The following is a 13,050-nucleotide window of genomic DNA, read 5'->3' on the forward strand; positions in this document are numbered from 1 at the left end:
CTCTTTCTCCTTACTTTGTAAGAGATATGATAACTGGAGTTTGCTAGCAAAAAGAGGCTAGAATTCCAAACAGAGGCATTTTTGATACAAGGCTTCACAATGTTCTAGACAAATAGAGACAACCAAGAAAGGTAGAGCTTTACAGAGCTTCTACCTTTATTAAAGTGGGTCTGCAGATAAGAGGAGACTTTCTGTAATTTCATCCACAATTTTAGCCAGTAATGCCATGATAGAACTAGTTTCACATCCTAGGATACAGCAGCATAATATAGAAAGATATTATTTGTGATGATAAACTTGCAAAGACCTATCCAGGTTCTTCTGGAAAGACTTGGCCATTGAGTTAATAAAATGGGATTTTCTCCCTTTCTTTGATTGAGATCCAAGTCACAAGCCCAGGGACACATAGTTAGTAGATGTCCTAAATGACACTTGAATCACTACTCCTTTGGTTCTCTTCTCTCTATTACTTCATGAATCACCTCAACACTAATGCAACAGAGTTACTTTGAGGATCAAATGAAGTAGTACATGTGAAGTCCTTTGCAGATTTTAAGTGTTATCTGCACATAAGTTCTTAAATGGAAAGCAACAAGTTGAAGTCACAGGGAGACAGAAAAAAAAATGTTCTAATCCTTAAAGCTCTCAAAAAAAAAAAAAAATGGAATGGAATGGGATGCCCTGGGAGATAGAAGATTCTCCATCAGTAATTTATCACGTGACTAGGAAAAGGGAAAAAGTGACTGGGAAGTATAGTATCTGATCACAGATACCAAAGTAAAGGCCAGATGACTACTGATCAGAGATTTTGTGAATTGGCTCCTTATTCAGGCATAAATTGAACTAGATGATTTCTGCCTCCCTCATCAGTTCTAAAATCATATCATTCTATGTGTCTGTTTCCTATCCCTCAGGCTTTCCAAAGAAAAGACAAATCTTTCTCTTTCTTGCTGTCCCTGAATTAGCACTGGGAAAATGGGCAGTATTTAAATAAGTCCTTTGCTTCAAGAAATCCCCAAGGCTTGGGAAGTATAAATTACAGCCTCCAGAAGGGAGTCTTTTTTACCTGTAAAGACCCCCCTTCCAACATGTGGTCCAACAGCAGCAACAGTGCCCCCTTTTTGCTGACTGGTTTCCCAGGCATGGAAGCAACTCACCGCTGGATCTCTATCCCCTTCTTTACAGTATATGTTTCTGTTATTTTTGGCAATGGCACTCTTCTCTTTCTCATAAAGAATGACCACAGTCTCCATGAACCCATGTACTATTTCCTGGCCATGCTGGCAACCACAGATCTTGGAGTGACTTTAACTACAATGCCCACAGTTCTGGGGGTCTTGTGGCTGAATCAGAGAGAGATTGGCCATGGCATCTGCTTCTCTCAGGCTTACTTCATCCACACACTGTCTATAGTGGAGTCAGGTGTCCTGCTCGCCATGGCCTATGATCGCTTTGTTGCCATTTGCAACCCACTGAGATACACAACTATCCTTACCAATTCCCAGGTGATAAAGATTGGGACTGTGGTACTGATGAGGGCTGCTTTATCTATTATGCCCATAATTGTGAGACTTCACTGGCTCCCTTATTGCCATTCTCACATCCTCTCTCATGCTTTCTGCCTTCACCAGGACGTCATCAAGTTGGCTTGCGCTGACATCACCTTCAATCGCCTCTACCCTGTTGTAGTTGTGTTTGCAATGGTTCTAGTGGACTTTTTAATTATCGTCTTCTCTTATGTTCTGATACTCAAGACAGTCATGGGCATTGCATCTGGGGAAGAACGGGCCAAGGCCCTCAACACCTGTGTGTCCCACATTTGCTGCATCCTTGTCTTTTATGTCACTGTAGTTGGACTGACTTTCATCCATCGCTTTGGGAAACATGTACCGCATGTGGTCCATATCACAATGAGCTATGTCTACTTTCTTTTCCCCCCATTAATGAACCCAGTGATCTATAGTGTCAAGACTAAGCAAATACAGAATGGTTTTCTCCGCATGTTCTCTCATCATAAAACTGGAGCATAACCTCTCTTTAGATAAAGCATATGAAATCCTGAGTTATGGTTTGCAGAGATGAGTTTTGGTGGAATAAATAATTCTAATATAATAATAATGGAAACTATAAGGAAGTCATAGTTTTATAAGATTATATATTGTAAAGAAATGTAAAGGAGAATTGATCCTAAAGAAAAAGCTAATAAGTGTAAAATCAAACATGACTCACCATCATCAAGAGAAAGGGATTTTAATGAACCCAAAGGAAAAAATGCACAGGGCTATTTACAAAGACACAAAGGGAGGCATAAGAGCAAAGGATAGGTTCCTAAGAAATAGCATATTAGATTCAGGATCACAAGAAGGCTAGAAAGGAAAGGAAAAATCAGTGCTCTAGTTGTGAGGTCCATTTTTTGAATATGTAAAAGTCTTGAATAACCAAGTTTGGGAAATTTTCCCAAAAACATCACTATTGGAGATCTGGGATTACAGGGACCATAGCTTATAATTTAAGACTTCATATTATTTGCAAATGCAGTAGATTAGTAGGTGATAAATCTTGGTTCCTCATTTTAAATTCCTTTTGTATTTTGTTTGGTCCTGGGGGGAAAAAAAAAAAAAGCCCTGGATTTGTAGTCCAAAGACCTGAGTTCAAATTACAACAAATCCCAAACTGCATGATTCTCTCAGGATTGTTAAATGAAAACCAGATTAGATTTGGCCCCAGAAGTTAGAACTAAAAACAATTTGTGGACTTACAGGAAAGTATATTTGGGGGTCAAAAAAACAAAGAATTTCTTAATAATTAGAGCTGTTAAAAAAAAAAAAGTATAGCTAGATCCCTCAAAAGATATGAACTCACACTAGAATTCTTCAACCAGAAGATAGGCAATCATTTGTCTATAATACTATAAATGGATATCGGGTGAATGAGGTTGGATTAGATGACCTCTCTGAATCTTTATAACTTTGAAATTCACCAATAATTCTGTGATATATACACATTGTTTCTTCTCATCTTAATGGAAGATTCTAATCAATATAGCCTAAAAAAAAAAAAAAAAAAACTTAAGCTAAAAGTTGTTATGGAAAAACAAGCATATATTGAACCTATACCCAGTCCTGGATTCTGCAATATAATCAAACTGAACTCGTCTCCATTTCTCACATATATCACTCCATCTCCCATCTCCATGCTTTTTGCACTGGTCAGTCAGTTCCCATCCCTGGAGTGCTTTAAAAATGCCACTTAGGCACCATTTTCTACATAAAGCCTTTCCTGATCTCTTGAACTGTTAAGGTCTTTCTTCCCTCACTAATTTGTCTTTAAATAACTTGTCTATATTTATATTTATTGATTTCATATTAATACCATATATATTTTTATATGTAATTGTTATCGCCTCTAATGGAATTTACTTATTATGAGTAAGGACTGCTTCATTCTTTGTCCTTATATCCTCAAAGCCTAGCATAGAGTCTGGGAAAAAAGTAAGAATTTCATTAACATTTATTGGCTTATCAATTGATTAATTGACAATTGATTTAATTGACATTAATTGATGTAAGATACAGTTCAACTGGATCATCTCAAGTATTTTGTAGATGAAACTAAAAGGACAATAAATAGAATTGAAATGCTACATGTCTGCTAACTTTTTATTGCAATTTATTCTCATAAGAAAGAATAATAGAAATATTTGGCCTCTACCACATAAAGACTATCTAATTCCTTATCTTCTTCACACACACTCAGTCTCCAGACTACTTATTCTTTTAGCGGTGAAAATATTAATAATGTCTTTCCTAAATTTCTTCTTCTCCAGGCTAAATATCCAGAGTTCCTTCAACTGTTAACATAAGTCTCCAGTCTTCTAAGTGTTCTAGTCCCCATCTTTTTAGTCACACTAATTTTTGCCAATGTCCTTTATGCAATTGTTTATTTGGACAGATTGTTGGAACAATAGAACTTTAAGGTTGGGTGGGATGGGGAGGGGGGGAACCTTGGATCACTGGGATCACTTTACAATCACTGACAGATTATTAGAACAGAAGCACCCCAAGGTCAGGGGAATCTCCCTACTGCTGTCTCCCCTAGAAGCTATATTCCATCAATTTTGCTTTCCTTTTGTACATGTTATATTTATTTATTTTCGTATATTTCTGTTTCACCACAGTTGAACATAAACTTCTTGTAGACAAAGACTATTTCATTTTTGTCTTTGTAACTCCAGTCGCTAGAAAATTGTCTAGCACAGCCCAAATTTTTAATTAATGCTTCCTGAATTGGATGCACCAAAACATAAAGTCCTTGAGAGCAGGCATTGTTTTTCATTTTGTTTCCATTTCCCCATGGCCTATCATAGAAAAATATTTATATTGTAGATGCAAAAGACATTTTTGTTTAATATGACTTAGCAGAATTCCTAGGCCATGTAATGCTGAAGAAAATGAGGCAAGATAGAGATTAGAGAGTTTTAATATTTTATTAGAGAGCTTGATTGATTGACTGGATTGGACACATGTCTTAAAGAATCCAGAAGCTAATGAAGAATTCCAGGGATTTTTATAAGACTCCAACTATCAGGGAAACAAAGACAGGGATGGTGAGAGCACTGGTGAGTGAGAATTTCCAGGAACAGACCATAATTTGGTTCCAACAGGTTGAGGATAAGGTAAATCCTTATAAATTGGGAGTGAAGAAGTTGGTCAAACTAGAGACAGAAAGTCTGGAACAAGAGATATGTTTACCTATTTCTAAATAAACTATCTGCAATTTATGGCTCTATGGAATGCTAATAGTCAGAGTCCCAGCCCTAATTTATATCAGTCCTAATGGTCAGGGAAAAGGGGGGGACATAGCATACTAGCTCAGGGAAACTGAAATATCATAATTCAGGGAACCTGAGGTATTATAATTCACAGAAACTGAGGCAGAACAATTCAAGGAAACTGTAGCATAACAGCCACAATTCCTCATTTTTAAGAAAACTTTTAATGTCATTTTTTCTTTACTTGTCTACTTCTGACTATTGATAACAAATACTGCTCTAACTATTCAGATCATCTAATATAGTGAAGAGCATGACTATGGGCCACATCATTACAGACTTGTTGAAGTTCTAAGTTTTATCCGAAGCTCAATCTTAGTGTTTTGTTTTTCTCTACATATGTTTTCTCCCTTGTTAACCTTAACAACTCACATAACTTCAATTATCATGTCTAAGCTATTAAATTTCAAATATACAATTCTATTCCAGACCTCTCTCTTGAGCTCTCTTGCCACATTTCTAATTATCTTTAAAAGAGGAACAAGCAGCTAGGTGGTATAGTAGATAAAGCACTTGGTCTGCAGACAGAAATACATGAAATCAAAACTGACCTCAAAGACTTATAAGTGGCCCTGGACAAATCACTCAGATTCTATCTGATGCAGTTTCCTTCATAGTGAAATGAGAGTAATATTGTGAAGATTACATGAATTAGAACAGGATGGGATAGACATGATCAAACAATTTATCTGATGTAGACCGATGATTTTTTTTAATAGACTGAATGTTCAATGAATCAAAAGTTTAACACATCAAATCCTTTCCCTTAAAAAAAATCTCCAAAAATCTAACACAACCTTATATTGAATTAACAGATTTTAGTTGCATTAACTACTAACTTCTGTAAATTAATAGTGCAACAATAATCCCCATCTAAAATTTAAATGATCTTAAATTGCATTGATTACTCAATTAATTAAGTTGTGAGTGGATTAGAACAAGATGAAAACTAGTCTCATCATACTCTGCTGTCATTAGACCACAGATGAAGTAATGTATTTTGTTCTGGGAGTCACATTTTAGAAAGGCAATTGACATATACATATTTAAGAAAGAAACCAGGGGAACAAAGAATTTTTTAAAATGTTACAAAAGGATTGGCAACTGTTATACAAAAAAAATATATTTCTCACAGCCTAAAGTAATAACCAGATGCACACAATAACCCTAAGTGGGACTGGGCTTAGGATGTATACAATGATGGGAATGAGCTTAAGAGGACTTCCAGGGTCAGTATTTTTGGAGAACAATAATTGACCTTACCTGTAGAAGCACCTCACAGGTGTGATGCCCAAGTAAGCAGAAGAACAGAAATTGGCAAGTTCACTCTATGGTCATGCTTGTCACTTTGATCTAGTGTGTGAGACTAAGTTCAGGTTCTCGTGAGAAACTTAGAATCCTTTTTGATTCAGCAAGAAGAATAAATAACTTTGCATACCAGGAAAAAAAAATTACAAAACATAATATTTGTATTTAGCATAAGACAGTACAACAGAGGTGCTTAATAAACACTTGTTTCCATCCTTGTTTCCTTCTTTCCAATTTATTCAGCTGCCCAGGATATAGTATACCCTCAAGAGGAAGGAAGCAACTATGAGTTGGTACTTAATAAGTGCTTAATTCCTTTCTCCCACCCTTTGTCTTCCTTTGTTTCCTTCTTATAAAACATCATTACCTGTCTGCCTCATAGTAACTCCAAATTCTATATATCCAAGAGACTTCACCACCTTTTATCCTCTCTCCAAATAAATCAACAAATAAATAATCCTGTCAGTTTTCCTAATACTCATCTGTTAATAGTATTACCAATCTTCTAGTCATCCAAGATCTAACCCTTATGGGTCTCTACAACTCATCATAATCGGTTACCAAAATCAGTCATTTCTCTGCTACAATATTTTTTGTATTCAGATTCTCTCCAGTTAGTCTGTCACCATCCTATTTCTAGCCATTGATTTTTGTATTGTATTGTATTGATGATTGTAATAGACTAGTAGAAATGAAAGTTATGCTCCAGGTGGGGTGTCACATAGGCAGAGTACATTAGGTCAATTAGCAACTTAAGTCTCAGATTGGTAGAGTTAAGAAAAGCAATTGATCGACATAAGAGTTGAAGATGGATTAATGAAAAAAATAAATGCAGTAGTTCCAAAAAGGGAAAAATATCTATTACAGGCTTGAAAAAATGTTCCAAGTCAGGCTAATGTGAAACTAGGTGCTCTTTAGAAGATATAGTTCAGCTATGGTAAGGAATAGAAAAGTTACTTTTTTTTTTTTTTTTTTAATAATAAATTTTATTTTATTTAATAATAACTTCGCATTGACAGAATCCATGCCAGGATAATTTCTACACGACATTATCCCTTGCAATCACTTATGTTTCGTTTTTTCCCCCTCCCTCCCTCCTCCCCCCCCCCCAGGATGGCAAGCAGTCCTATATATGCTAAACATGTTGCAGTATATCCTAGATACAATACATATTTGCAGAACCAAACAGTTCTCTTGTTGCACAGGGAGAATTGGATTCAGAAGGTAAAAATAACTCGGGAAGAAAATCAAAAATGCAAATAGTTTACATTCATTTCCCAGTATTCCTTCTTTGGGTGTAGCTGTTTCTGTCCATCATTTCTCCAATGAAACTCAGTTAAGTCTCTTTGTCAGAGAAATCCACTTCCATCAGAATACATCCTCATACAATATCGTTGTCGAAGTGTATAATGATCTCCTGGTTCTGCTCATCTCACTTAGCATCAGTCCATGTAGGTCTCTCCAAGCCTCTCTGTATTCATCCTGCTGGTCATTCCTTACAGAGCAATAATATTCCATAACATTCATATACCACAATTTACCCAGCCATTCTCCAATTGATGGGCATCCATTCATTTTCCAGTTTCTAGCCACTACAAACAGGGCTGCTACAAACATTTTGGCACATACAGGTCCCCTTCCCTTTTTTAGTATCTCTTTGGGGTATAAGCCCAATAGAAACACTGCTGGATCAAAGGGTATGCACAGTTTGATAACTTTTTGGGCATAATTCCAGATCGCTCTCCAGAATGGCTGGATTCATTCACAACTCCACCAACAATGTATCAATGTCCCCGTTTCCCCGCATCCCCTCCAACATTCATCATTGTTTTTTCCTGTCATCTTAGCCAATCTGACAGGAGTGTAGTGATATCTCAGAGTTGTCTTAATTTGCATTTCTCTGATCAATAGTGATTTGGAACACTCTTTCATGTGAGTGGTAATAGTTTCAATTTCTTCATCTGAAAATTGTCTGTTCATATCCTTTGACCATTTATCAATTGGAGAATGGCTTGATTTTTTATAAATTAGAGTCAGTTCTCTATATATTTTGGAAATGAGGCCTTTATCAGAACCTTTAATTGTAAAGATGTTTTCCCAGTTAGTTACTTCCCTACTAATCTTGTTTGCATTCGTTCTGTTTGTACAAAGGCTTTTTAATTTGATATAATCAAAATTTTCTATTTTGTGATTGGTAATGGTCTCTAGTTCATCTTTGGTCACAAATTTCTTTCTCCTCCACAAGTCTGAGAGATAAACTATCCTATGTTCCTCTAATTTATTTATAATCTCGTTCTTTATGCCTAGGTCATGGACCCATTTTGATCTTATCTTGGTATGTGGTGTTAAGTGTGGGTCCTTGCCTAATTTCTGCCATACTAATTTCCAGTTATCCCAGCAGTTTTTATCAAATAATGAAATCTTATCCCAAAATTTAGAATCTTTGGGTTTGTCAAACACTAGATTACTATAGTTGACTATTCTGTCTTGTGAACCTAACCTTTTCCACTGATCAACTAATCTATTTCTAAGCCAATACCAGATGGTTTTGGTGACTGCTGCTTTATAATATAATTTTAGATCAGGTACAGCTAGACCACCTTCATTTGATTTTTTTTTTCATTAATTCCCTTGAGATTCTCGACTTTTTATTGTTCCATATGAATTTTGTTGTTATTTTTTCTAAATCATTAAAATATTTTCTTGGAAGTCTGATTGGTATAGCACTAAATAAATAGATTAGTTTAGGGAGTATTGTCATCTTTATTATATTTGCTCGGCCTATCCAAGAGCACTTAATATTTAGAAAAGTTACTTAAAGAGTTGCAGGAATTACTTAAGAGTTTCTCTCTCTCTCTCTCTCTCTCTCTCTCTCTCTCTCTCTCTCTCTCTCTCTCTCTCTCTCTTCTCTCCTCTCCTCTCCTCTCCTCTCCTCCTCTTCTTTTTTTTTGGAAGCTGAATATTCTGTGATTATCTTTTTTTTTTTTTATTCTGTTGAATGGGAGTGGGGTAAAGAGAAAAGAGAAAGCATATATTACAAAGAGGCAAATATTTAAGGCTAAAGATCCTAGCAATTAGAGAGCCAAAAAAAGAATGAGTTGCCACAGTATTTCTTGATTTATTATCACTAGCATATGTAAATTCTGTGCCTTTCATTTCCTTTGTGGATTGGTCAATTTAACAGATAATCATTCATTTGAAGAACAATGGTTACTAAATTATGGGGAATGGGCAAGAGAAATTCTCTCTCCAACTGTTAAAAAAAAAAAAAAAAAAAAAAAGGCTTTTCCTCCCTAGAAAGGAATATCTAGGAGATAATACAATGCAATTTAATAAAGTCCTAAGTATAAAGCTCACCAACCATATCACACTCCAAGCAATCCCTTCCTGATCCCCATTGCATTTCAGTTTTCTTTTACTTGTGATTATACTCTTTTTCAGATTATATGTGTCCCAGTTTCTGCCTCTTTAGGATCATAGGACCATATATAGAAAGCTAGAAGGGATTTCAGAGGTCATCTGGTCCAATCCTTTCATTTTACTGGAAAGAAATGAGTTTCAGGGAAATCACATGATTAGTTTAAAGTCTCACAGTAGAAAACATATCAGAGAAGAAATTTGAACTTTAGTAAGGTGTGTTTTCCCATTCTGCTGTTTCTTTCAGAACCACTATATTCTTCTGTAACTTGAACAAATTTAACTTACTTTTTAGGAGGCATCTTGGTTACATAGAAAAAAAAAAAAAAAAGGCCAAAGAGTCAAGTAATTATTTGGATTGTAGACATAGCTCTATCATTAATTACATGGTCTCAACATGTCATTTCTTCCCCCATATAAAATTAAGAGATTGAACTATATAACCCAATATAAGCTACTTTTTTTAATACTGAGGCAAAAGAATAGAGTTCTAGTTTTGAGGTCACAAAGGTCTTTATTGGCACATTCTTGTCACTATTTACTAACTGTGTGATCACAGCCAAAATCTCTTTGAGCCTTAATTTCTTCAGTATCTACTTCACAGAATGGTTTTATCTCAAATGAGATAATCTAATGAGATGATGTGCATTTAAATGCCAACTATTATTTTATTATTTTAATTCTAACCTAACCTCTTGGAAATTACTATTTTTCCCCCATTGGATCTCTGCTGATCTTTTGCCTCAATTCCCCTAAGTCATTTCCTCTTTAAAAAATAACACTGTTTAGTTATGCCAAAGTATTTCCAAAATAATTCTCATAACTGTATGTTACATGTAGATAGTAATGAAGAATCCATACTTCTGAGATATAACTCCAGCCAAAGATACATCACTCTTAATATGAAAGAAAGAAATTTCCAAACACTGGGCCAGGGATTTTTATTCTCAACAATGGTAATTATCATGTAAACTAGAGAATAAGGAAAGTGAGATAAGATAGAGATGTGAAACTTACTGAAATTATGATTTCACAGGAATAGAGAAATATCAAGTGGGGAAACTCCAAAGACCTTCCTTTCAGTTTATAGCCTTTGAGGGATTTCTAGAGCATTGAAAGTCACAGTCAGTAAATGTCAAAGATGAGACCAGGATCCCAAATCTTCCTAGTTTTGAGGCTTTCTCTATCCACTATGCCCTGGCATTAAGAAAAATATAAGGAAAAACTTGTGATATAAACTAATACAAATTATAGTCATTTATTCATCTACTAAAAAGCATGGATAGAGAGATCTTATTCAGTTCATTCCCTTTTTCTACTGTATGAGTGATGATAGTCAAGCCAGATGCCCTACAAGAAAACTCCCCAAATAAACTGCAATGAAGATAATTAAATGGATTAATAAAACAGTTCTGGACTTTGGAAGATCCCTCTCATAATAAAATCATAAATCTGGTACAGATATGTCAACTACTCAACTGGATTGGAACTGGATCCATTATTTCATTTGGGTAGGAGGTCCCACATGATCTTTACCAGTGCAGGACTCTACCTTTTTTTTTTGCAAATTATAGTCTTGGAGGATTGCCTAGATCACAGAGAGATTAAGGATCTTTCCTATGATTACATGGTGAATATGTATGAAAAATAGGACTTGAACCAGGTTCTGTCCTGTTTTTCAAGAACAATTCTTTATGTACTTTACATTCTGACACTCTACTACTTCAGCCTTAGGCTAAATGACACAAATTAATGTAATGACTATATATATTATTAAATGTGAAGTTAACTTTTTGAAAAATTTAACTGATGAAGACACTAAATGGTTCACATCTACTCAGACTTCAAAGGATTCCATAAAAACCTCCAAATTGTTGTTCATGCATTATGGGCTTCTCCTCACAACTTGGAGCTTCTTCCAGATAAGGACTCTGTGATTATCTTTCTTTACATGTCTAGTATTTAGCATAACGCCTGGCACATAGAATATACCTTTGATAAATCCTTGCTTACTGACAACTTAATATATTCAAATAAATCATTTTGGGGGGATAGTTCATCTCTAAAAAGTTTTCAACATTTTCCCTGTTACAGAGCCCAGCCCCATCATCGGAGTTTCCCCAAAGAGACCACCTTGAGGATGGCTCGACGGATTTGCTGGGTCTTGACACTGTAGATCACAGGGTTCATCAAGGGTGGGAAGAGCACTGAGACTGTGCCCATCAGCACATGCACAACAGGAGAAGCATGGCGCCCAAAGCGGTGAACAATGGACAAGCCGAGCACAGGCACATAGAAGCACAGCACAGCCAGGATGTGGGACACACATGTGTTAAGGGCTTTGAGTCTCTCCTTGGCAGAGGCGATGGAGAGCACGGTGCAGAGGATAACTGTGTAGGAGACCAGGATAAAGAGCACGTCAGAGCCCATGGCCAACATGATAACGCACAGACCATAGATGCTATTGAAGCGTGTGTCAGAGCAGGAAAGCCGGATCATGTCCTGGTGTACACAGTAGGCATGAGAGAGGGCCCCCGGGCGGCAGTACTGGAAAGTGAAGAGGCGGAGCGAGGGGGCTGCTGTGATAGCAGCAGTCCTCAAACCCAGCACTGCCCCAGCTAGGGCCACGCGGGGGCCAGAGAGGATGCTGGAATAGCGCAGTGGGAAGCGAATGGCCACCAGGCGGTCCAGGGCCATGGCAAAGAGGACAGCAGACTCCATAAAAAAGAAGGAATGGAGGAAATGCAGCTGGAGAATGCAGGGCACCAGCCCAATGGCCCGCGCATCAAACCACAGTACACCCAGCACGGTGGGCAGAGTCGACATGCACAGACCCAAGTCTGTCACTGCCAGAATCGCCAGGAAGTAGTACATGGGCTGGTGCAGAGAGATCTCAGTGCGCACCAGGTGGAGGATGGTGATGTTGCCCAGGACAGCCACAAGGTAGCCTGCAAAGATGGGCAGAGAGATCCAGCAGTGAGCCCACTCCAGACCTGGGAAACCAGTCAGCATAAAGGTGGTAAAGCTGAAATTGGTCCTGGGCAGGTTAGGCATCCTTGGAAATTCTTCTTGGGACAAATTGGTATGGAGTAGTTAATGAAACAAAATTTTTAAAAAGGCCAGTCTCTCCCATTAATCCCAAACCATCACTTGCCTTCTTGTTACCCTAACACAAGCTGAATCTCCATAACCTGCTTTTGACACAGATTTTAGTCAAAATTTCTATTCCTTCCTACCACCATTCTACCGTGCCCCTTTGTATACTTTTGTCAACTGCTAAGATTTGGATTATTTGCACTATGAATTTTCTCTGATATCCATAATGCTGCTATAGAAAAATGTAGAGTTGTAAAGATTTGGCCTTTACTAAATCCATGTCATTTACCATTTAGTGGGCATTCCCTGCTTCTCAGAAATCGTAATATCTTTGACTCTGACTGATAAAAACTCCCCCCCCAAATAGTTCAAGTCCTTCCTCTTACCCTAGATACACC

General features: G+C 36.9%; 2 protein-coding genes across 2 annotated transcripts; one reads left to right on the forward strand and one right to left on the reverse strand.

The window, feature by feature from the left end:
• The first annotated feature begins 1,085 nt into the window (after positions 1-1,085).
• On the forward strand, positions 1,086-2,030 carry LOC127555338 (olfactory receptor 51B6-like). The gene has a single exon (XM_051987569.1). It carries the CDS (start codon positions 1,089-1,091, stop codon positions 2,028-2,030), a length of 942 nt encoding a protein of 313 aa, XP_051843529.1. The 5' UTR covers positions 1,086-1,088.
• A 9,632-nt stretch (positions 2,031-11,662) lies between these two features.
• Positions 11,663-12,610, reverse strand: LOC127555326 (olfactory receptor 51L1-like). The gene has a single exon (XM_051987554.1). The coding sequence runs from the start codon at positions 12,608-12,610 to the stop codon at positions 11,663-11,665; it is 948 nt and encodes a 315-aa protein (XP_051843514.1).
• Between the last annotated feature and the right edge of the window lie 440 nt (positions 12,611-13,050).

This window comes from Antechinus flavipes, chromosome 3 (assembly GCF_016432865.1).
Source record: "Antechinus flavipes isolate AdamAnt ecotype Samford, QLD, Australia chromosome 3, AdamAnt_v2, whole genome shotgun sequence".
Taxonomy (NCBI): Eukaryota; Metazoa; Chordata; class Mammalia; order Dasyuromorphia; family Dasyuridae; genus Antechinus; species Antechinus flavipes.